General features: G+C 40.1%; 1 protein-coding gene and 1 long non-coding RNA gene across 9 annotated transcripts in view; one reads left to right on the top strand and one right to left on the bottom strand.

Moving 5' to 3' along the window:
- Nucleotides 1-1,576, bottom strand: part of LOC143664139 (uncharacterized) — a 28,198-nt gene extending 26,622 nt beyond the window's left edge. For both annotated transcript variants that reach the window (XR_013166344.1, XR_013166343.1), the window contains exon 1: nucleotides 1,174-1,576. This is a non-coding gene — a long non-coding RNA (uncharacterized LOC143664139). The remainder of the gene's footprint in view (nucleotides 1-1,173) is intronic.
- Nucleotides 1-25,433, top strand: part of LOC143664137 (uncharacterized) — an 81,008-nt gene that overhangs the window by 40,921 nt on the left and 14,654 nt on the right. For 4 of the 7 annotated variants that reach the window (XR_013166337.1, XR_013166342.1, XM_077137684.1 and 1 more), the window contains 2 exons: nucleotides 16,764-16,924; nucleotides 17,070-17,129. Coding sequence is in view for 2 of the 7 variants with exons in the window: in XM_077137684.1 (XP_076993799.1) it covers nucleotides 16,764-16,924; nucleotides 17,070-17,129 (221 nt within the window). In the remaining 5 variants the exon portion in view is untranslated. The remainder of the gene's footprint in view (nucleotides 1-16,763; nucleotides 16,925-17,069; nucleotides 17,130-25,433) is intronic. The other 3 variants (XR_013166340.1, XR_013166339.1, XR_013166338.1) reach the window with 1 other exon arrangement.

The following is a 25,433-nucleotide window of genomic DNA, read 5'->3' as shown; positions in this document are numbered from 1 at the left end:
TTCATGCATCCATCGCCTCATCCAGATACAGAACAGCTCCATCATCACAATAAAGATCTCTTCTGTTACTCTTTTGTAACTGTATCTACTTCCTTCCTACCCACATCTCCTTAACTACTGGCAACCCCCAATCTGTCCTCTGTTTGGATAACACTGCCATTTCAAGGATGTTGAATAACTACAGTCATACAATATGTAACCTCTGGGGATTGGCTTTTTTCACTCAGCCTGATTCTCTGTAGAGTTATCCAAGTGTTTCGTGTATCAATAGTTTCTTCCTTTTTAATTACTGAGTAGTATTCCACAGTATAATTCAACCCCCTTAACCAAGAGGGAAACACACATTAAAACTACCAAACATCACTACGCACCTATTAGGATGAAAATAAAAAATAGTGACAATATGCAAATGCCACCAATGGTGAGCATACAGAGAAATCAGACCTCTTATGTGTTGCTGCTAGGAAAGTAAAATGGTACAGTCTCTTTGGAAAACACTTTGATTGCTTCTTATAAAACAAAACATTCAACTGCCATGTGACCCAACAACTACCCTTTAAGCATTTATTCTAGAGAAATGGAAATTTATGTTTGCACAAAAACATATGCACAAATGTTCATAGCAGCTTTATTTCAAACTGCCCCAAACTGGAAATAGCCCATAGGGTTATGGGAATGATTATTCCCATTGTATAAATAAGCAGGCTGAGGCTTAGCCAGCTCAAGGACTTTGTCCACTAGTCCACAGCTTGCAGGTAGCAGAGCTGGCTGAAACTCCACTCTGCTTGCTTTGTTTCACTCTAAAGTTCGTGCTCTTTCTGCAGAGCCAGGCAACTCTAATCATAATATTGACTTTGATTCTCTGTAAGAACTTGCTCTGCTTTATGAACCAAAGATATGTGAATAGTATTAAGTTTCTGCAAAATTACCTTACCCTGAGTCCATTGGTACCTGTTAACTAGAGAATCAGATTAATTGGAACACATTATTCTTGGCCGAACATGCGACATTTTTCACACTTAGCAGCTTTCCTGCTTTCTTCTGGAGTTTCTCTCTTCAATACCTCTGCATTAGTCAGGAGTCAGATCTGTCCCAGGAAACAGAACCAAGAGGATATATGTATATATATTTTTATATGTAAATATTAAGAAATTATTATAGGAATTGACTCACATGACTGTGGAGATTGGCAAGTCCCAATTCTGTATGGCAGAACGCATGTTGGGACCTCTGATGAAGGTTATATCTCCCCAGGAGAAGCTGGCTGGCTGAAATAGAAATAGAAATCATCAGCTTTCCCTTTAAGGCCTTCGACTGATTGGATGAGACTGCTCTCATTGCTGAAGGCAGTCTCCTTTGTTGATTGTAGATGTAATCAGTCATAGATGTAATAAATGATTGATGATGCAAGTTCAGAAAATCCTCTCAAAACAACAATCAGGTCAGTGCTTGATTGATCAGGCCAAGCAACAGGACACCATAACCTATCCAAGTCGATGCATGAACTTCACCATTACAACCACCTTCCTGTGTATGTAGAATTTTCTTATCTTCCTATATCTGTCTTTTCAAGGAGTCTATGAGCTGCCTGAGGCAGAGTGATTTCATCGTCATCCCAGTATGGTTAAGGTGCAGATCAGTGACTAATGTTCATAGATGCTAATTGAAAGAAAAAAACATGTTTTGTACTACATTTCTTAAAATTATACAGTTATCTACCATTCACCAATATACTTTGATGTGGTACGAGGCTATTCAATACAGGTAAGTCTGAGGGCTCTGGAGCCAGTCTGCCTGAACTTTGCTTTTCTGTGATCATTTTCCCCACGGTTCAATGACACGATGGAAGTAGCTACCTTATAAGACTGCTATGAGTGAATAAAGATTTAGTGCCTGGCACTGAGTAAATGCTCAGGCTAACTATCACCATTATTATCCCAGAGAAGAGGAAGAAAAACAGGGGATGAGCTGACAGGTAAAAGAGGAAAAAGAAGTTTGTAGAGGTAAGGGAAGAAATAAAATGAGTCAATGAAGCACAGACAATAAGTTCAGAAACTCCAGAGGCAATTTTAGACACACTGAGACCATCTCCAAGTTCCTCTTGAAGGGTTCATTTGTTATCCCAGCTCCAGCTCACAGCTAGCATCTCTAGTGGCATTTTGGGGGAATTGTCTGGTCTGGATGCTAACTGGAAATGGCATGGGCTGGGAGATAACCATTATGACTCCAGTTACCCAGAACAAATGAGGAAACCAAGTCTGGCAGGGGCTGTTTGGAAAAGTAGTAAAGATTCAGAGCATGAATAACTGCTGAAGAAGGGAGAGGAAGCATCGGCAATGGATGAGTTTTGCCTCATAGGAGTAGGAAATTTTATCATTTGCCATCAGTTGCATGCTTATTATCTGCCAAAAGCATTTTTGAAACATGCTATCATTCCCATTTTACAGATATGGCATATGAGACTGACTGAGGTTAGAGACTGGACTTATGGCATTCTATGAGCTTCAAGCCCCAGATTGCGTGCATTTAAAGCCTTGCTCCTAACACCTCAAATACACTGTAGACCTGGTGGAGAGCAGAGAAAAAGGGGTCTCCTGTGGAGCAAAACCTTCTTCCAGCATCTCGGGAAGGATGCTGAACATTTTGCCTCCAAATGTTTACTGCAGCTCTTCAGTGCTGGAATCCCATCAGCTGAGACACGCTAATGGCAGGGCAAGGAGGCCTGGGGCTGTGCTCCTGGGCCTTGGGTCGTCCCCAGTACTGAGAAGTCTTGCAGTGATAACTGAACATAAACATCAAGAATAAGGGTCATAAAGTCAGTTTGATCATTGTATAATTACCCAAAGATTTGAAAGACACTGTACTGGAAAAATCACTGTCTCTGTCAAGGATGCAAGACAAATGTTTTCAGAGGCTTTGAACTTGGGAACAGAATACCTTATTCCAAATAAATCTACCAAGGTCATTGAAATAAATAAATTTGTGTGTGTGTGTGTATCTCTTAGGCATGGCAGATATATTTCCCTATCTGTAGGTTTTTCCCGATTCTCTTTCTTTGGGTAACAGGAGAGTCAACACACATCTCAGGTTGCCTGGCTCAGTCTCAATCCAGTAGAGACTCCCTCCCTCTATACAACCAGGCTGGAGCCTTGAAGCACCTGGTGTGATGGTTTGAACCCAGAAAAGATCGTGTTCTTTTAATCCATTCTTGTGGGTACAGACCTATTGTAGGTGGAACCATTTGATCAGATTATTTCAATTGCAAAGTGACCCCCCCCACAATTTAAGGTGAGTTTTAATTCTCTTACTGGAATCCTTTATAAGAGAATAAAAGACAGAAAAAAGCTCCAGAAAAGTTCAGAGAGAAGGATACACAAAAGCTGAGAGACAAGAAGCTAAAAGAGAGATACATGCAGAAGCTCAGGGAGGAAATCACTGAAGCCAGAAGACGGAAGCAATGAAACCTGAGGGAGAAGGACAAGCAGGCATTGCCATGTGCTTTGCTAACTGGCAGAGGAGCCCAAGCTTGCCAGTAGCCAGTCTTCAGAGTCCAAGTACCATCCTGTTGATGCTTTGACTTGGACATTTTCATGGCCTAAGAACTGTAAACTTATAAGTTAATAAATCCCCATTGTAAAAGCCAACTCATTTCTGATACATTGTATTTTGTCAGCTTTAGCAAAGGAAAACACCTACTTTCAGGAGCCAATAACTTGCTTTTCATTTGTTAGTTGGCTTAAATGGATTTTTTGCTTGTTGCAACAGAAAAAAAACTCGAGAAAATTGAAGTTACTCGCAACTCTTGAGTTCCTATCAGGGGTAAGTCTTCTTGCTGAGTACTTCATGTGTTTTAGTCATTTAATTTTGGCAAAAATCAAACCAAAGGATCACTAACCCCTTTGTGTAACTGAAAAACCCAAAGTTCATAGAAAAGTGATTTCTTCAAGGTCTTGTGGCCGGGAAGGACAGAGCTGGGATGTGTAGGCATGTGAACACCATGTGAGCCAGATTGGCTGGCTGGAGGATGTCCCCCTGTCCCCCTGATTTTTAATCCAGCTCAAAGTTTTGGGGGTCCTCACTCCACTGCTCAAACCCACACACACCTGCTACCATCTCTTTGATTAATGTTCTTCTCTTTCTTCCTGACTGTCATGGTAGGTTCATGTGTCAACGTGGCCAAGTGGTGGTACCTGCTTGTCTGGCTGGGCCAGTGCTGGCCTGTCTGTAAACCAGGCCTGAGTTTTCTCTTCCTCAGTCAATTCACTGTAAGGAACTCATCACACATATTCCTCACTAGAGATGTGTGTATTTTTCTAGAGGATGGGGTATTTTGAGAACAGGAATTGTATATCATTGAGCTCTCGGTCCATCTGTTGCTTAGCCTATAAAGGCCTGACATTCCTTATATATTTGTTCAATTAATGCATGACTAAATTCATGCATAAATGAATTAATGAATGACATGGTCAGTTTTTCATATAAGCTACAATATCTTCTTTTGAAAGACATTGGCTTAGAGAGGTGCTGAGGCATAAGGGATGGATTCACTGGACATACTGAAATTCAGGAATATCCTAGATGCATGGAAGGCACATGTGGAAGAACCTACTGACTTAAGAAAAAAGCCATAGCCCATCTCTCAGAATTTTCCCTACAGTACTCCACTTACTTGCTGTAGGGCACTTGTGCAAGTCATATCATTCATTCATTCATTGCTTCAGGAGTTATTCATTTGCTACCTGTGTGGCAAACATCATTCCTTCAGTTTACACATTTGTATTCTGCCTTACAGAATGAGTATAAGAATTAAATGAAGCCATGTTTGTGTGGGGCTCATAGGATCTATTAAGATGGAGATGATGCTGATGATATCTGTCACCTAAAACCTCCACTCTTGAGAAAATATCTAGCCACTCCAACCAAGTCCTGACTTGCAAAAAGACATCAGTGCCTCTCCTTTTGATTCTGTCAACTGCGCCTCGAAGAGTCCCTATTCATATAATCATTTGAGCTTCAAGAATCTGTGGTGAGAGCAGGAGACTTTGACCTCAAAATCTCTGCCTTTCCAAATTGCACAGTTCCCCAATTGTCACCCTGAAAGGGTGATGGGAGCCTGCACCTCTCTCAGCTCACCCTAACCAACTGTGAAAGATCTGGTCTAGACTTCTGTTTGGATCACATCATATCTTTTCCCAATGAAAATGCGATAGGACAGACCTGGAGAGGCAGAAGCCTTTACCTGCCAACATATCATCACATTATGTGTGTGTCACTCAAGCATTTGGAGTTTCAGTCAAAACATACTAAAAACAGAGCAGAGCCCATCCCAAGAAAAAGAGGTATTTGGGACAACACTGATGATGCTTAAAACCTGTTCTCCATGTGTGAATATGAAGAGCTTAAATGAAAAGGTTGTGTAGCTCTTAAGGCAGACATGGAACTAGGAACATGAGTTAGCATCTGGCTTGTGCATTTGTGAAGCCTATCTGGGGACAGAAAGATCAAAGTTACCTCTTCAACCACCAGACCAAAATGATCACCTTAGTGAGCCATGCATTTAATTCTCCACTCCTTCAAAATTTCCACCAAAACTTGCCAAAGAGGTACAATAATGGGGAAAATCCATGTAACGCTAATAAAACACAATTACTGTTAACTGAAGAGTATCCCCTATCTCCTATCCAAAATTTCAGTTTGGGGCAGTGGATACTGAGATGAGCAGGTCAATAGAAGCACAAAGAATGAAGTCCATCTAAGAAGAACGTACAAGCAATGTGAGTGGCTTCTGAGCTACCATCCTGTGGTTCAAGACTTGAAAGTTATACTACCCTGCTGGACCTGTTCCAGGTTATTTAGGGAAAGGCTGTTTGGAAGAAGTCGTTCAACCTGGCTGGGCTCTCTGGAGTCTGGCAGTAAGGAACATTGATTCTGTTGCTTTCCCTGGAGGCTGACAATCTCAGGCTTCATTTGTTCATGCCCATCCCTGCCCACTCTGGGCATCTACAACTAGAGAAAAGGGTTGGCCACAAGAGCAAACCATAAAAGACACTCTTGCACATAAGTAACCACCTTTCTTCTTTCTCATAAAAGGCTGCCTCTGTTCTGATCCCAGGATAATTATCTAGCTTGAGAAGCATTCGTGGGAGTCCAAGAGAAGAAATTGTTATACAAGCAAAAATTCAGAAAAAAAGGAAAACACTAGTTATAATGTAGTTAACTTAGAAATAAACTATAACATTCTATCATGAAGGTATGAAAAAATGGCTATGATCAGTGACACCAGCAAACGTAAGAGTGTCTTCCTTATTCACTCTTTTTATACACATAATACCAATGTGAAGACATGAGCAAAGTACCATGGGAATCCAAAAGAGTGAGTGAAAGATTCTGCTTAGAGTGCTGAAATGCCGTTTCAATCAGCTTTTGATAAATGCACAGGGGTTTGTTAGAAATCAGGAGAGGTTTGCATATAATTCCAGGGATTTGAGAAGCAAAGATACTTTCATAGTGTGCCCAGGGCACATAGAAAATGTCAATATGAGGGCTTCTACTTGAACTAGAATTCAAATGTGTTTTTATTTCCAATTTCTCCTGAAATCCCACACAAATGTGAGTAAAGGGATTTAAAAACAGACATAAATCTACAAGGATAAAGAGATTAGGAAAACAGAGTAGCAATGAAAAATTGAAGGTTTGAAGACAAAAGGTCAGGAGATAATTGAACTAGCAAAAGAGAAAGCTGAAACCTAAGCTAATAGCAGAGAACACCTAAAAGCAATGTGACTTGCAATACAGAGCCTTCCAAAGGTTACGTATTTGAAAGGAGGTGTGCAGGTGAAGCTGAAGACCAAAGGATGAGCTTTGAGTTTGCATTAGAAGAAAGTAAGCTCAGACTCCTGATTCATCAGATGTGGTCAAAGATGTGACACTTCCTCCTTCTTGCAGGAGACAGGTTTTAGTCCCTGAAGATGGTGAGCTGGTGATCACTGAACTACGGGATTCTAGACACAGCCGAGGTCCAGGCTGTCAGATCACAGGGATAAAAGAAAAGTGCAGATGCCAAATGGTAAGCAATAGCCCCTCTCCCTGCCCCAGTCTTTCCCATCTCAGTGCTTAAGAACACTGACATCCGGGCCCCCAAGTAAGAAATTGGAGGGTTAATTTCTGGGAAACAGACACACCTAAGTGAAAATATCTATAAGAACTACAGGAATGGGGAGTCCTGCCCTCCATGAATTATCTTGGCCAAATCGCCCACAGTGACATCCAACCACAGTCTTGCCATATGCCAGAATCCTACAGTTTTCTTTCTATGCCTCATTGTTTGTTATGAATGGACTGCCAGGTATCATAAAGGCATTTGAGCAATTACAGAGAGAAACCAAACCAACCAACAGTCAACAACGAAAACCAGGACTGGGGAGCAGAAGAAAATATCTTAAAAGTGTTTAAGTAAACCATCTTCACCAAAATGAAAGAGAGATAACATTTGTGAAACAAGAAGAAAAGGATATAAAACAGCAATGTCCAGGGAAAAATGAAGAGTTCTCAGAAATTAAAAATTTGACGGGAGAAATTTTAAATCACAAGAAGGTTTGGGAAAATAAAGTAAAGAGTGTCTCTCAGAATACAGAACAAAGAAAAGGTAATGAAAAAATAGAAGAGAATCAATATGAAACTTAACGGATGAGTCTAGGAGCCCAATATTTAACAACAACAACAAAAAAGTTTCAGAAGTAAAGAAGATTCAAAATAGCGGGGTGGGCGAGGGGGGAGAATTTGCCATAGAGATAATACAAAAAAGTTTCTAAAACTGAATTCCAAATTGGTAGGGCCAGTAAGTATCCACTATAAACGTGAAAAAGGACAAATCACCGTATTAGAAAATGTAAGACTCCTGGAGTATGGGGGATGGATTCTGAAATGTGGGAGTCAGGGGAGGAGGGAAATTTGTCGGTTATCTACAGGGAACTGGAAATTAGAATGCCACTGGACTCTTAATAGCAGCACTAAAAGCAGAGCATTATCCTCAAAATTTTGCACAAAATCGCTTCCATGCCAGAATCCTATACACATACAACAATCAATCCAACAGCCAGCTATCATGCATCTGTTTTGTTTGGCTTTGCTATGGTTTTGAAGAATTAAATAGATAGTGTGCTCTGCTAAAACAAGAGACAAAATCAAGACAGAAGAAGACATGAAATTCCCAAAACTTGGGACCCAGCATAATAGAAAGGGGAAGGGAATTTCCAGGATGAGAATTGAGGATGCAGCTACACGGCAGAATGAGATGGCAATGGGTCCAGATGAGCAGAAAGTGGAGTCTTTCTAGAGAGATTTCTAAATGAAAAGCTGAAATCAACAAATTATCTGGCTCGTGGGAATTTCTCACTAAGAGGAGATTTATGCCTCTGACAGAGAGGTCAGGAATAAATTAATGCTAGACATTATAAAAAAACTAAGCACATGAAAAAATGATAAAATTCCAGGGAAAATCAAATAGCTATTAAAGAAAGGAAATGCAATCATATGAGGTTTAGCAGTGCAAAATATTTGTATGGACATAATAATTATGAACAGAATATTTACTCTTACTAAAAATTTTTATATAGAAGAAAGTTAAATCCACATATTCTTCCACAGGAGAAAGCCCATGGACAGGATTTAAAATTTGAATTTCAAAAGATAGTCATAGAAATGTATTCCTTAGAAATCTGGAAGTAGGTGCCAGAAGAAAAAAAGCTTTTTTCCCTGGGAAGCAGAAATTAGGGGTGAAGAGGGTAAAGTAATGAAATGTTTTGTTTTGTTTTTTAAATTTTTATGTTATATTTTTCATTTTATATATGCTATTTATCTTATTTTATTTTGTTTATTTTATTTTACATACTTTATAAATTTTATTTTATTTATTAATTATTTTTTTTCCATAAATCTTACGGTGCTGTTTGCCATATTAAACTATGCAGATTAGTAACCCTGATGAAAACAAAAATTAAATGTAAAAATCGGCATGGGTGTGGGGTGGCCGGACTTGAGGTTGTGGAGAGTGGAGCAGTGAGGTTCTGGAAGCAAAAGCAGTTGATTTCATTTCCAATTTTGAAAATATGCTTTAATTCTATCCATAGCTACTATGATTTCTTTAAGATTCCGAGAACTGAGCTGAAACGGAATTCGTTCAAATGGATGGAAGGTAACACATTTGTAGCAACCACACAGAAGCATTGAATAAAAAATGAAATCTTTTTGCTTTACTTATTAATTACAAAGTATACAGGCTCATTGTTAAGACATTCAAACAATAGAGAAACAGAAGTGAATGTCTCTGCCGCTTGTCCCAAGCCCTCCAAACTTCCTAGACGTCATAATCTGGTGTCTATCACCACGTCCTTTTTTCCTATCAGATGCCTTATTTAGAGTGCACATTTTCTGTGCTCCTGATTATCCCAATTTTAAGGAGTGCACTAATTAAGGATGTGGAGATAAAAGACAAAGTGTGAAAACTGGAAGGAGGTAAGGAGATGTTTGGAAAGCTTGTTTCACCCTGACCTATCCGGAGTCAAACTGACACACCTTTCAAAAAGAGCGGGGTCCAGAGATCAGAGCAGGTTTGTTTAATGTAACAAAACTTGGATTTTTGTGTCAGTGGCAGAAAGGAAGTGACACAGACATTCCTCGTTCTTGGGACTGGCACACAAAGCTAGAGAATCGTTTCCATGGAGATCGGGACACTAGAAATGCTTTCTGGAATTGCTCCTTGGGGCTTGAAACAAATAGAAACATTAGCATGCAGAACCCTAAATATAGCTGCATTCCGGCGATTCATCATGCCGGAAACTTGCCTCGAACTTGGCTTTGGAACGAATGCGCTGAGCAAGACCCAGTAATGTTTTCAATATTTTATGCAGTTTAGACTATAATAAGAGGAAGTATCTCATGGAAAATGGGGTTTCTGCGGAAATGGGGGGCCGCTTGGTTTTGTCCTCCTGGATAAGTCACCAGCAGAATCCTGCCTGAGAATGGCAAGGCTCGATAGAGAAATGTATTTTTTTTTTCCAGAACATCCCTTCATCGCACAGCTACCCTTTTAGAGGACCCAATGAAAAATGTTCTCTCTGGTTGTAGAGAGAGACCACTGTCTGTAATTAGAACAAAAAAATATGGGCAAACCTCTTTCTCCTCCCTCCCCAGGATTCCTGGGAACTGTAAATTCTTTCTGCATTGTTATGCAGAAGAATTCTGCTCTGCGCCAGCTCCTAACCTGAAAGTTGCACCTGCAAACTTGCACTCCCTCATCAGGCATAGCCAATCCACAGGATAGCCAGGTGTCCTGGGACTACCAGGACACACCTCCCTAAATTGATTCACTCAATAATTATTTGGTACGCTACTACTGTTGCAACTACTACTGCATTCCAGGTATTGGCTTTTGCAGAAGTCAGTAAGAGAGCAAGGTCTCAGGGAGTTTGCATTCAAGCGTGAGAGATAGACAAACAATCCATCGATCCATCAATAAGCAATTTCGGATTGCAATAAATGTTACAAAGAATAAAACAAGGCAATGCTGGAGTAAGAAAAGATTGTTGGGGAGACACCAGCTTGGAGGTCAGGGGAGGCATTGTGGAAGATTTGACCTTGGAAATGAGACCTGAATATCAAGAAGACCAAGAGGAAATGGCTTTTCAGATAGTAGAAACTGCGGCTGCTAAAGCTCAGAGGCTGAAGCAAGCTTGGTAGCTGAAATCTAGAGAGAGAGAGCATGCAGTAAGAGATGCAGTAAGAGAGACAAGCAGGAACCAAATCATGACCTGGCAGGCTGAGTGAAGAAGTCTGATGCTGTTCCTCAGAACGCGGTATGCTGGTGGTGGTCACAATGATGATGGTGCAAACCCAAAGTCATGACATGTTTTCCGCTAAGCACTGTTATGTGTCCTTATACACACTGTGTCTCTTGTAATAGAATAGAATTCCTTCTTCTTTTTGGCTGCTAGGAAGCTCAGAGCTGGATGTAGGGCACTAAGGTACACAGTTTTTTCTACCATAATTCCATCTCTGGCTCAATTTTATCTTCTTTCTTATTTTTCTATCATCTTATCTCCTTAGCTTTTTTGGTCCCACCACACTCCTTTTAAAAACAAAACAAAACAAAAAACAAAGCAGAATATCTCAAGCATTTTGAGATGAGATAAAAACAGGGGAATAAGTGCAAGGTTGATTCTCTCTCTTGCATGACTGACAACAGTCCCTGGCACCTTATCCCCAGGCCTATGCTGACATTTCTAAAAAGCGTTTGTTCATAGAGGCAGGCTGCATTATGTTTTCCATTGACCCTGGCCGCTTTTACCTTTGTGGGTCCCTTCATTCATAAAACCATACTTACAATTATATTTTATGACTACATATTATGTATGAAGACAAACGTATTAATATTATTTATTAAAACATTTCTTCTATCTAAAATTTCAGTTTTTCCTTCTAGTTTTAAAAGGAATTGAAATATTTTCATGGGCCCTTGAATGCATCATGGGCCCTGGGCGGTGCACCTACTGTGTCTCATGGATGTCAGCTCTGTGCTGAGGAGAGGAGGGATGGCAGAACTGGGTAGGGACCAAAAGCCACCGCCTCCACCCTCAGCTGAGAAAGGTCCGTCTCTTGCAGGGGGCAGGGAGAAGCTGTTCTTCAGTTCTCCAAGAGGGTCTTTGCTATGGGGGTAGGATGCAAGGATGGAGGGGCACTGGAGTGGGAGTCATGGGCCTCTAACTTTAAATGGGGGTGAAGAGAGCAGTTAGAGTAGAACAAATTCTGTAAGGAGTAAATCTCACCTCTTTCCAGGGGATTCTCTAAGTCTCCCCTTTCCACCATAGTGATGGTTCAGATAATGAAAAAGATTGTGGTGATGATGATGATGAGATGGTGGTGACGATAGTGCTGATAATTGTAATACTTATTAAGCACTTGCTCTGTGCCTAAAACTGGGCCACATAAGTCATGCTCACCTTCTCACTTAATTGCCTTATTGAGCAAGTGAGACTTCAGGTGGTACATACAGAAAGCAGCTTTGTTGTTTCCCATTATCACCCTCCACACACACCCTCTCGACTGGTTCTCAGCATCTGGGTAAAATTTCTAACAGGTCTCATGGCTTTTCCTGTCACTCCCTGGTGATAAATAGCCTCTTTTCTCAGGTTTTAAAATACCTGGTCCAGGTATTTTTTATGAGCTATATGAGAATACAAACTCCCTATTGGTCTTGCTCCATGGGACCCCATCTGGCTCACGTGGCACATCCCCACTCTTCCCCATGTTGAGAGTTCGCTCCCCTTTAGTTCTGTTTCTTTATTCTGCTGGGCATCTGACGATGCCTCAATTCTGGATGTCTCAGACCTCAGTTGTACACTGGTCTCTGCAGTCCTCAAAATCCAATGGGCATGCAGCAAGTTAGCCCAGTAGTTTTCTTGCCCATCCCTGTTGCTTGGCTTGAGGTGAGAAGCTATGGAAGTGGTGAAGGACACAGTACTCTGGAGATTCTTTCTAGAGAAGTCCTTATGTGGGATCCTTCGGCTTCCAGTTCTTCTCTTTTATGCTCTGAAGATGCGTCACGAGGTCAGGATCACAAAGACCATTTCCTAATCTGTTAATGAGCCTTGCGTAGCATCAGAGACCTTGCTTTAGGATGTGGGGTACTTGCAATCTATTGTATTTGGGCTCTGCTGAGCAACAAAGCAATGGAGAAAAAAACTCATTCAATTTCTTGTTTCATTCATGTCAACCTTAGGAGGTAGGGACTATTATTATTTCCATTTTACTGATGCAGAAACTGAGGTTTAAGGTCTCAGTCCAGTAAACGATAGAGGAGGGATGAATGCAAGTCTTTTAGAGTTCAGCACGTACAGTCCTCACCGTTGCTCCCTATTGCTTCTTATGCTGGCAGGAATAAAGGGAACATTTCCTATAATATCGTATTTAATCCACTTCTCTTGGGGGTCATTTTTAAAATTTAATTTATTTTGCATTCTCAAGCCAAAACAACATACAAACATTAACATTCTTAACATACAAACATTCTGGGTATGGTGTGCCGCCAATGGCTCACAATATCATCACACAGTAGTATATTCATTACCATGATCATTTCTTCTCAGCCATGATCAATGTTTAGAACATTTGCATCACTCCAGAAAAAAAAGAAAAAGAAAAAAGAAAACACTCACACATTCCATGCCCCTTGCTTCTCCCTCTCATTGACCACTAGTATTTCCAGTCTACTCAATAGATTTTAACCTTTGTTCCCACTATTTTTTTCTATACCCCTTACCAGTCCCTTTCATTGTTCACTAGTATTTCAATCTTCAATTTATTTTGACATTTGTTCCCCCTATTATTTATTTTTAATACTTATTTTTGCTCATCTGTCCATATCGTAGATAAAAGAAGCCTCAGACACAAGGTTTGCACAATCACACAGTCACATTGTGAAAGCGATATCATTATACAATCATCTTCAAGAAACATGGCTACTGGAACACAGCTCTACAGTTTCAGGCTCTTCCCTCTAGCCTCTCTAATACACCTTAAACTAAAAAGGGGATATCTATAAAATGCGTAAGAATAAACTCCAGGATAACCCCTTGACTGTGTTTGAAATCTCTGAGCCACTGACATTTTATCTTGTCTATTTCTCTCTTTCCTCTTTAGCTCAAGAAGGTTTTCTAATCTCTTGATGCTGAGTCCCAGTTCATTCTAGGATTTCTGTCCCATGTTGCCAGGGAGGTTTATAGCTCTGGGAGTCATGTCCCACACAGAGAAGGAAGAGCAGTGAGTTTGCTTGGCTGAGAGAGAGAGAGAGGCCACATTTGAGCAACAAAAGATGTTCTCTGGGGGTGACTCTTAGGCCTAATTTTAAGTAGGATTAGTCTATCCTTTCTGGGGATAAGCTTCATAGGAATAAACCCCAAGATTGAGGGCTTGGCCTATTGATCTGGTTGTCCTCACTGCTTGCAAGAATATCAGGGATTCTCCAAACCGGGAAGTTGAATATTCTCCCTTTTTCACAAATACTTTTTTATTCACTGTTCAAATCACTCTGGGGTTTATTGGGACATCACTCCAGACAAACCTGCAAAATCTCATGCCCTATTCAAGGTTTCATGTACTTATGGTGTTCAATTAAACTGTCCATATAAGTTATATTAGGACATGCACTACTCAAAATTAAAATTTTGTACCAAATAAACATTTTGTTCTTTAGTCTCACACATAAGTTAAAGTTTTAAAATATGAATAATCATGTGTTTTCAACACCCTGCAATACTGACATTCCTTTGTTCTTCTGCATGCAAAAACATTTTTTAATTTGTACATTTAGTCACTATCACTGTACACTCTAGGCATTCCTAGATTATACCATCTCAGTCTTTATCGTCTATCTTTCCTTCTGGTTTCATTTATACATCCAGCCCTCCTCCCTCTATCCTTCTCACATTCAGCTTCATTCAGCATACTAACATTATTGTACTACCATAGGTAGTATTGTGCTATCCATTTCTGAACAAATGACCTCTGTTCTTAACTGAAATTCTCCAAGTTCATTCATTAATGTTAGTTCTTATCAGGGAGACCTTACAGTATTTATCCTTTTGTTTCTAGCTAATCTCACTCAGCATAATGTCTCTTGAGGGTCAATTTTTGCACTTGTACTCAGAGTTATGGTTTGCAAAGCTCAAATCCTGGGCTTTAGAAACTCAAAAGCCTCTCCTCTCAATAGTGAAGTAATGACTTATTCTCTTTCTGTCATAGCTTTGCTTCCATGAGAAAGCAGAAATCTAAGGGTCCCCCTTGAGCCAGGAGAAAGGCCTGAGCACAAATAGTTAGCGTTTCAAGACAAAATTCTACTATGAAAGATTTCCCTAAATACACCAAATAATTTTTTCATTATATATTTTTTATCAGCCAACTAGTTATTATATAGGATTCTACAATATTTATATATATAGTAAAGGAAAAGTTGAGAACCTATGTTTTAATATGCATATGCCTTATTATTTAATAAATAATAATTAATTATTGGAAACATAATGAAGCCACCTGGAAAGGTGCTTTGGTAAAAGATCTTCTCTTTCAACAGAGTAAGCCTCCTAAACCATGATGGCTAAAGTTGCCAGATTTAGCAAGTAAAGATACAGGAGGCCTAGTTAAATCTCAATTCCAGATAAACAACAAGTTAGATCTTTTGTGAAAGTATGTGCATGCAATATTTGCAATCTCTGGCAACCCTAGAGTTGGGCCCTGAAGGGGATTTGTGGGTGAGGGTCAAAAGGACCTTGTCCCAGATGAGGGTGTGGTAAGCCTCAGAGGGTCCATCCATGCAGAAGAAGACTAAAGAGAGAAGAAAATCGCGTAGTTGGGTGAGCTAATGTTTGTAAGATGAAGTTCTGAAAAAATGCTGATGTATGGTTAAGTCAATGATTCCCAAACTTATTGCATCCAAGGAACTGCTATAAACATTTTCTTCATGTTATAAACATTTTCTCCATTACTTTTACACTCTAATCAGCACCTAGCTCTATGATTTCATTGACTTTTGATCAGAGTTTCTGATCAGGATGACTCAACCATTGATGATAATGCATTGTTGACAGAAATACACTTAATTGGTATTATTACAGCCAGAAGCAAATCGAGGCAGCCTCAGCTAACTATGGGTTCACAGACAGTACAGTCCTATTGGTATTTGTTAAACAATGGAGGTAGTTCTGGGATCTTGGGTGGTTCCACTAAGGACCCAAATTTCCTTTTAGTTATCAGGTCATTAACTAGATAAGCACTGAATATGTTACAAATTATGTTAACAAACTCCATGTCTTAGAATTATTACTGCCCTACTTTATGATAACAAAGGAATCAAGCCAAGCTTTGCCTCCAAGCAGCTCACCAGATTTGGCTGATTCTTCTTTCCCCTCTTTCGGACCCTCCATCAAGTAGACAGATAAGATTTGCTAAGGTGCATGAGCATAGAGACAAATTAGTGCTTTAAAAATGTATGTGTAGAGTCAGAAAATCTGTTAATTAAACAACAATTATAACCAAGACATAAGAATTAATTAAATAGAGAAAAGTCTAGTGTCAGCATAAATAGCTTGAAACTGCAAAATAATCTTACTCTCAATTTAATTGCTGTGTAATTAAGGTTAATTGCAGAGTAGAGGTTTGGTTAACATAATAAAATGTTCTTTTTGAAAAAAAAAATGTGGTGATTAGGTGGTTAGCCAGAGTATTTAAAGCAGTTTAATTTTCAGGAGATGGTGAAACATCGCATGCCATGCTTATTGCATGGGATTTGATGGCAGACAGACCTTGCCTCTTGTGTGACTTCAGACAATTCCTTAATATCCTTGAGTCTCATTCTTCCCATATCCCCTGCAAAGTTTTTTTATTCTGGGGATTACATGAGACTTGGTGGATGAAGTGCCTACTTGGCACATGGCACCTATGAGAGAGTCCATGAATGGTTGCTATGAAAAAGGTAGCCTTTCCTGAAGTATTCACCTTACATTTAATTTTTCCATATCTGACTTCTACACCATGTGAGGATCAGCAACGCAGATGATTGACACAATACTAGCCTTGTGAACCATCCTCTACCATCCCCTTTCTTTTACTCACTTCTTCCTCTGGGTAAAAGGTAGGTTATGCTGGTCATGGCTGTTTTGGTCATTGTTATAATGAGTCAGCACCTCTGTTTATTAGGAACCTTTATATTGCAGATTGTAATTTGCTGTTGCCAGGAGACTGGATGTCAACAACAGATCAGACAAGGACATCAAGCAGATGACGTTGCCTGGAGAGCTAATGAGCTGAAAGAGGAAGCCGAAAATTCCCCAACACCCCAGGTTCAAGCTGAAGCTGGGAACCAGATAGCAGGTAGGTATAGAAAGGCCTCCAGTACTAGCTGGGTTGGGCAGGTAACTGTTGGTGGGGGTGAAACTTATTCCCCTCTTTCCAAGTCTCTGTAGAGGGAAGAGAAAAAGTGCAGGGGGACATGACCACATCTCTCCCTTACTTCTCCACAGATCGATGAGTTCGGAACGCCAATGCCTTGAAGCTAAAGTCCACGAGGAACACATCTGCAGGTAAACACAGTGGTTTTATTACTTTGTAATGAGAGACAATACATGTCGTGGGGAACTGAAGGGTTTCTCCATAAGAGGGTGTCCAAAAAGAGTAAGGATTTGGGCTTGAGTTAGTTGACTTGGGGTAGAATTTAAAGAAATGGACTTGGCTCTAAATTAGATGCTGCCAGGAAATGTGGGTATTCTATGATTGGATATCTCAATAAATTTTATTTATATGAAGGGCAGACTACTGTGAAGCTAAGGTAGCAGAAGAAGTAGCAGATACTCATATTAGTCAAGGATGGAGATGTTCTGTAGTTTGTGAATTGGAAAATGTTCTTGTTTTCATCTGTGTTGAAACCTGATTATAGAGTGGACTTGCTTTTTTCTTCATCTGTCATGGTTGAAGTGTCCTTTCTGATCTTGAGGCTCTAAGAGATTGTTTCTGTTCAACAGGAGAACACCCAGCCCAGCTGATGGCATCAGTTTGGCTCTTGGGTGTTGGGAGATGCTTGTCTCCTAGGGAAAAGGAACTGAAAATCTTCAACCAGACAAGTTCTGGGTTCTATGTTTTGAATGTACCTCTCCCTAGAGAAGGTCCTTTCATACCAGTTCTCCACCATGTGATGAGTTTATCAACACAGGCCTCTTCCCCAGAAAGTGTAAGACTACCAATTTGGGTGGATAGGTTTCAATTTAAAGATAACTATGGAAAATTATGGTGGCCACAATCTAAAGCCCTGCTTTCAATCATCTTTATCAGTTAAAAAAAAATTGATAAATTTTTATCTGTCTTTCCTGTGCTTTAGTTCTCAATTGGTTCCTAACTCCAAAAGAAAGAGAAAGGTGTTACACATTGATTTCCTATAAAACCCCAAGTCTTCCCTAATGGGAGCATGTTCCCCAGAAGACAAAGACAATCACTTGGAAATGTCCGTTGGTTAGAGGATGAGATTATTTTGGAGCAGCCCAGACATTCTCAAAGTGTGGCACCGAAGTCAAAAGCATCAGCATCCCCTGGAAACTTGTTAGAAAAGCAGGCTTACTGGTTCAACCCCAGACCTACTGAATCAGAAACTTTGGGGTAGACATTAGCAACTTGTGTTTAACAAGCCCTTCAGGAGATTCTGCTGCTTGTTCAAGTTTGAGAACCACTGATGGAGAAGAAAGAGCATCATCGAACTGGGAGCCAGAAAACAGGGGTCCTGGACTTGACTCTGGCATGAACTAGCTGTTTGGGTTCTCAGAGAAGTCTCAGCATTTTATTCTGTAAAATGGAAATAATCCCTAACTCCCAGGCCTCTGGTGGGTATGAGATGGAGAGTAAAAAAAACATAATGGTTGCAAACTCTAAACATGTCAAGTATCGCCGGGTATTAATTTGGATCAACTATTTGGCTCAGTTGGTCTCACTCTGGTTCTAAGAATATAGCACAAGTACTCTCTCACTATTAAGAGACTTTTAGAATAAATTGATAGAAAGGCAGTTGTCTTCTAAAACTTATCTTCTGTAAGATACTCAACATAGCCTTCTAATATTTGTCTTTTGACAATATGCACAAATGTTCATTTACTCAACAAATGACCTAGTGTGGCTGAAATTGTAGGGTGGCAGGTAGCAGAGGCTGTCATGGAGGGATGGGGCAGACTGCAAAGAACCTTACCCTCCACACCCAAAGCCTGGACCTCTATCTTGCTGAAAGTTAAGCAGGACAGTGGCATGGCAATATCTTAACTGTTCAGAATGAAATAACAGAACATTGTCTGGCATGGAGGCTTTTAAATGCACTAAAGTTCTAAAAGGAAGGGAGAGGAAATCACAAGAGCACTACAGGCAATAATTTTGGAACTGAATCTAGTGTCCAAACATTTGCTCATAGGCAGCAAGTCAATGAACTGAAGTGGGAGCTCTTTGAAGGAAAGGTTGATATTTATGTCTGCATTCCCAGCACAGGGCTCAGTGCCTGGCTCTCGGTAAATGTTGAATGACTGAATTGAATGAGCAAAAGTGTTTTTGCATTAGATAATGAGGAAAACTGCTGTCCATTTTCTCAGCTTACTTTGGAAGGAATGCAATTCTTCAGAACGGTCAATATCTAAGGTGGGCTTGTGTCATTAATTTGTATGAGGCTCAACTCTGCAATTAGCAGAGGCCCAAGCAAATTGAAGCTGATTAAGAGATGTTGATAGAGTGAATGCATCCATGCAGCCACATCTTTTAAAGGTAGAACTTTTAGGAATCTCACTGCAAAAACAGATATTGAGAGTCATGGGATTAGTGAAACTTTTGAAACTGCTCCCTACCTGCCTTTAACATACGCTCAGGTGGCACACTCTCCCCATTCCAAGGCTGTGGTGGATGCTTCCTGAGAATATATGCTTTATTTGTGCTGCCCTTTTCTGACCCTGACTTTTTTTTTTGATGTCCAGAAATATGTGGGGTAGTGGCAGCAATTGGCCATGCCTCTCTGTGACATTTATTTAGTGGGTATTTTAAGGATTTCAAGATGCCCCCTTTAGATTTTCACAATCTACTCAACATTTTGCACCACTTCATTAAAATGTAAGAATCTTACAACTGTACAACTCTATTTACTCCCCCTAACCTTTGGGCTATTTTGAATATTTTTCCACATTCACTGTAAACTCCACAAATATCAACACTGTTGCTTTCCTTTAAACATTTAATTGTCTTTTAAAGAAACTAAGCTCTGAGTTTCCATCTAGTACTAGTTCCCTTCATTCTGGAGAACTCGATTTGGACTTTCCTGTAGTGACAAGTTCTTTTAGTTTGTTTATCAAAAAGTGTCTTTATTTCATCTTTATTTTGAAAGATATTTTAACTGGATTTAGCATTCTGAGTTAACTTTATTTTTCTTTGACTACTTTAATAATGCTTTTACTTTGTCTTCTGTCTTCCACTGTTTCTGATAGAAACCAGTCATCATTCACTTGTTATTTCTCTATATGTAATATATCTTCTTTTCTCTGGGTTATTTTTATGATTTTCTTTTCATCTTTTGTTTTCAGTCATTTCATGTGGTGTACTTAGGCATGCTTTTATTTGTTTTTGTACCACTTGGAATTTATAAGATTGTGTAATCTGTTGGCTTGTGTTTCCACCAAATTTGGGAATTGGTGAATTCAGAACTTCATGAAGTAATTTTTCCTCCCTATTTTCCCTTTTTTTTTCTTCGTCCATTAGGAATCCAATTATACATATGTTAGACCACTTGGTATTGTCATACAGGTCACTGAGGCTCTGCTCATTAGTTTTTAAATATTATACTTACTATTCTTTGTATTGGACAATTACCATTGCTAAGTTTTGAAGTTCACCAAACCATAATATCCATACAGTGAATTATTCATTTCAGATATTGAATTTTTCAATTCTGGAAGTTTCATTTGTTTCTTTTATATAGTTTCCATTTCTCTGCAATTCCCTCATATGTTCATTCTGGCCATATTTTATATGTCCTTAAACTTATTTGTATTAGCTATTTTAAAGTCTTGGTCTGCTAATTCCAATACCTAGCTCATCTCAGTGTCTGTCTCAACTGACTGTTTTTTCTTCTAGATGATGAGTGACATGCTCTTGCATTTTTGCATTCTAGCAAACTTTTACTATTTTCTGATCATTTAATTGATTATAGGAAGCTTGAATTTTATTGTTATCTTTCTTTAAGGGATGTTGAGTTTTGTTTTGGCATGCAGTTAAAATACTTACAAATTCCTATAACGCATCAGGTTTAATTTCATTATTTGTTAGGGTGGATCTATTTTGGCTTTGTCCATGGTCCTAATGTGCCACTCTTACTTTAAAGCATGATCTTTACTCCTAAGACATGTCCTTTCTAGGATCCCAACCAAATGTGTGAGACTCTCCATGAGTTCTCATCACTCTGACTAGGTCAGAATTTCAACATCTTCCAGCATGCGTGAGCTCTAATATCTCCACTCTGCTCTCAGCCCTGGAGGAGCCACTCTGTAACAGGCTTTGTCGGATTCTTCCTGGGCATGTGCAATACAGTCCTCGGCCAGCAGGGAATACTCACACAAACTTTTGGGACCCTTCCTCAGTGCAATTGCCTTCCCTCTGGTACCCTGGACTGCCAGTTGTTACTTCTGTAGCCCTAAACTCTGATTCCCACCTCCTTAGCTGAGTGAGATTGTCTTGCTCTTTTGGCTCCCCCACCTTGCACCGTATCCCAGAAATTGATCCCAGGGAAAAACAGGGCAAATTTACGGTTCATCCCTCATGTTTTTCTTTTCTCAAAGATCACGGTCTTGTGCTTCTTATAGTCTAATACCTGAAAACATTCTCTTTGTATGGTTTATACAACTTAATGCTTGCTAATAGTAAGAAGTCAAGTTCAGTATCAGTTATTCTGTCATGGCCAGATGTGGAAGTTTCCTCCTCTTCTTCTTAATCCCTATATTCGATCAGTCACTAAATCTCTGTAAGTCATTAGAGCTTTTTACCAATATTTTTGGTTCCCCACCTGTAGGGTACAAGTAGGATTATACATCTCCATTTCCATTGGTCATGATCATGTTATTTTCCTTGACTAATCAAAAGTGGCGTGTGTCCCTTCTGTGTGGAAGATTTTAAGAGCCAGTGTTCATTATACTATGTTCCCATCCCCTGTGCTTGGATTGGTTACATGTCAGATGATGGAAACTCTATTGGCTTATGTCCCTAAATGAATGTGATGCGGAAGAAAATCCCCTGAATTCCTGAGATGGACTGCAGAGTGAGTAGTAATTAAATCTCAGTTATCTTAAGTCACTGAGATTTGGTGGGTTGTCTGTGGCTACAGCAAAACCTAGCCTTTTCTTACAAATAAAAAGTCCCACCAGTTCTTCATTCCAAATTTCTGTCAACACATTTCTTCTACTTCATACCCACTTAATCCAGACCCTTATCATCTCCCCTCTAATTACAAATACAGGAGGTCTTCCCACTGCCTTAAAAACAACATCCTTGCCCAGACATTCAAGACTCATAACATTTTAGTTTCAACATACAACTTCAGTCTTATATCCAGAAAATCCACATATTTTCTGCTTCAGTCTCGGAATAATTGTGACTCTTCCTCAAACACAGATATCATTTTGCTTCACTGTTTCTAGTAACAGAAATGCCTTTCTCTCTACTTTTCTGCTTTGCAAATTCATTTTTCAAGAATCCAATTTAGATATCACCCACTCTATGAAATTCTCCTTCTCCCTATAGATTCTCTCATTCTCTCTCCTCTCTCTCTTTCTCTTCTACCCTTTTTTTCTGCTTTTCACATTTTATGCTATCAGAGTTGACAACATCAACTGAATCTGGCCTCACTTACATTACATTTGGCCTGAGCACTGAATTTTTTAAATGGAAGTATTTAAAAAGTGTCAATATTAGGAAATGTTATACACATACAAACAACATTTGGATTGCTCTTTGGAAGTCTGAAGATCTGGCAAGCCTAGGCTGCTTTATTGCAAGCCAACAATCAGGTAGAGCCAAGTTCTGGTTCCCCTTTTAGATGAAATACGTGTACTCTGATTTTTCAGGTGGCTCCACTCAGTTCACTTCATCCCCTCACACCAACCTGCTTGGTCCCTTTGAAAGTTGAGTTGGCAATGTCTGAAATATAGTGACTTGTTTTTACGCCTGTCTTCTACTCCCCTAGACTGGTAACTTCTAGAGGGTGGAATTATGTTTTTCTTAATGCTTATCACCCACCTGCATCCGTTACAGAAGGTGTACTTAATAGGCACACACACATACACATATAAACAAGAAACAAGGGAAGTTGTTGGAACACAATCTCTAAAAGTATGCCCTCTTCAGCCATCCTGAATACGCTGACCTAACCATAGAATGCAATATACCAGCAATGGGTTGGCTCTTACGGTGGGGATTTATTAGGTTACAAACATATAGTTCTAAGGACAAGAAATTGTCCAAATTAATTGTAAGAGGAAGATACATTCTCTGAGGAAAGGCCTCTGAGGCTCCTGTCATTAGGGAAGGCAATGACAATGTTTGCTTATACTTCTCTCCTGAGTTTTGGTTTCAAAAGCTCTCTCCAAATGTCTCTGGGCATTTCTCTCTTTACTCCTCACAAAGGACCCCAATAAGGGGATTGATATCCACCTTGAATGGGCTGGGTCATTTCTCAATTGAGCCAAAAAGTCCCATAATAGGTCGGCCCTCATGGGGATGAATTAAAGGAACATAGCCTTTTGTGGGGTACATAATAGTTCCAAACCAGCATACCTTCAAGAGCAGTATGCCCTTTTTTAATGCATTATTTATCCATTAGATAATGTTGCAGCAGTGATTCTGGCTCTGAGGCTATGTTTCTCTCTTTCTGTGTGTCTGTCTGTCTATATTTCTCTCATGCACACACACACACCTACTACCTACAGAGGCATATCTGGGCGTCTGTCCATGTGTATACATACCTGACTCTCACTCTAGCTCACAAAATCAGCTAGTGCTTGACTTTGTGTGTCATCTAAGGCTGTTTGCATAGTGGAGAAGGTGAAAGACAGTTTATAAGCCAAGCTAGATTTTTTTTCATCCTTTTGGCACAAAGAAGAAAGAGAAAACTAAAAACAACTTGCACATGCCTAAATACTAAGTCTAGAATTTGTGGGGAAGTCGTTTGGAATATGAGGCACTTGGTGACAGAATCTAACACATCCACTTGCATGTCATGCTATTAAAATTGGTACTTCTTGGTTGTTATTCAAGTTCAACTTTAAATAAAGCCAGATTTTTCTTTTAATTACTCACTTTGGCATGTCTAGATTGGAAATAATGGAGAAAAAGGAGACAGCAGCAGTTTTTATCTCAGAATGTATTTTTATCTTTCTCCTCGAGCCCTTTCCTCCGGGGTATTGTGTGAATCGTTACATAATGAAATGATCATACGATGGCATTTTTCCCTCCTCAGGCTTCAGGGGATACAGACTTCATGCACAAGACAGATTATGTGTAGCATTTGATTGCCAAAATGTTATGTCAAATAAGCTAAAGCTCTGACAAGAGAAAAAATAATAAAGGCTTACAGGTCTCAAAGGCATGCTTTTTATGATTAGGTTAAAGAGCTTTTCACTACTTTGAGATAAGAAGGTCAGAGGAAAAGGGGATTAGGATGCACTAGGTGTTTGTAATATACCAGGCTCTGTGCATTCTTATAACTTCCTCGTCAGCAGTAAGACAGACAGGAACTCAAGACAGAGAGAACTGTCGAGGTGTAGACAAGCCACAGGTCAGATGCACCAGAGATAGGGGCCCCTGGGTAATCTACTGAGGACTGGAGTTTTGTTGGGGCAGAGAAAGAGGGTGGAGAGACCAGAAAGGGGACTAGTGCCCTGCAGGATGACGTTTGAGGAGGCAGATGTACTTGAAAGCATAGGCTTAGGGAATTGGAGTACATGCATTAGGGGAATTGGGGGAAGATGGTGGAGTAGGAGGCTCCAGAAATCAATCCCTTTATCAGTAGTTTCTGAATCAACAATTTCAAAACTCTGAAGTGGAGTAGAACATGACGTAACATCCAGGGAAGCTCAGGAGCAAGAAGCAGGTAATTTACAGTAAATACTGGTGAATTACACTCTCTACAGTAACAGCCGACCTTCTTCCACTCTTGTTACAGGCAACATTGTGGTCCCGCCCCTGACATAGCCAGAAAGAGACATTTAAAAATTTAGTTCTGGCCAGGTGGGGGTGGGTGGGGTCGGCGGTGGTGGTAATAATTGTGCAATTGCTGATGGCTGCTCTTGATCAACTACTTCGGATCACTAGCCGCCTGGCTTTGAGGGTGGACGTGGCTCCAACATGCCCTGGACAAAGGCAGCAGAAGAGACTTAAAGGCGCTATCCTTCCTCAGAGCTGCAGAGGACAGTTGAAGAAAGCCTGGCTTTGAAGAGCTGGGGAAAAGGCTCCTGGTATCCTTCCAGGCCCCTCCCTCACTCCCTCACTGGGGCAGTCTGGAGCCAGCCGTCACCGTCTTTGTGGTGCCCTGGCTCTGTACCAGGTGGGAATGGCTAACCTGGAAAACTCCTCTCCAGCATGCACCCCACCCGCATCCCCACTCCCACCATAATTTGTCCGCCAGACAAAAGCAGCTTGAGACTATGAAAGCAGTGCAAGACACAACTGAAGTGGGAGGCCTGGGGTAAAGAGCTGCCCGCTGCTCTAAATCTGCAGTGGAACATCTTGGAAACGGAGAAGTTCTATTTCCTGGGAAGTAGAGGGGGCATTCAAATTTGTGTAAATAGAGGAGCTCCTAAGCAACTAGCAAACACAAGTCCAGGAAA

Source organism: Tamandua tetradactyla, chromosome 20, assembly GCF_023851605.1.
Source record: "Tamandua tetradactyla isolate mTamTet1 chromosome 20, mTamTet1.pri, whole genome shotgun sequence".
NCBI lineage: Eukaryota > Metazoa > Chordata > Mammalia > Pilosa > Myrmecophagidae > Tamandua > Tamandua tetradactyla.
This window is presented reverse-complemented; position numbering and strand designations above follow the sequence as displayed.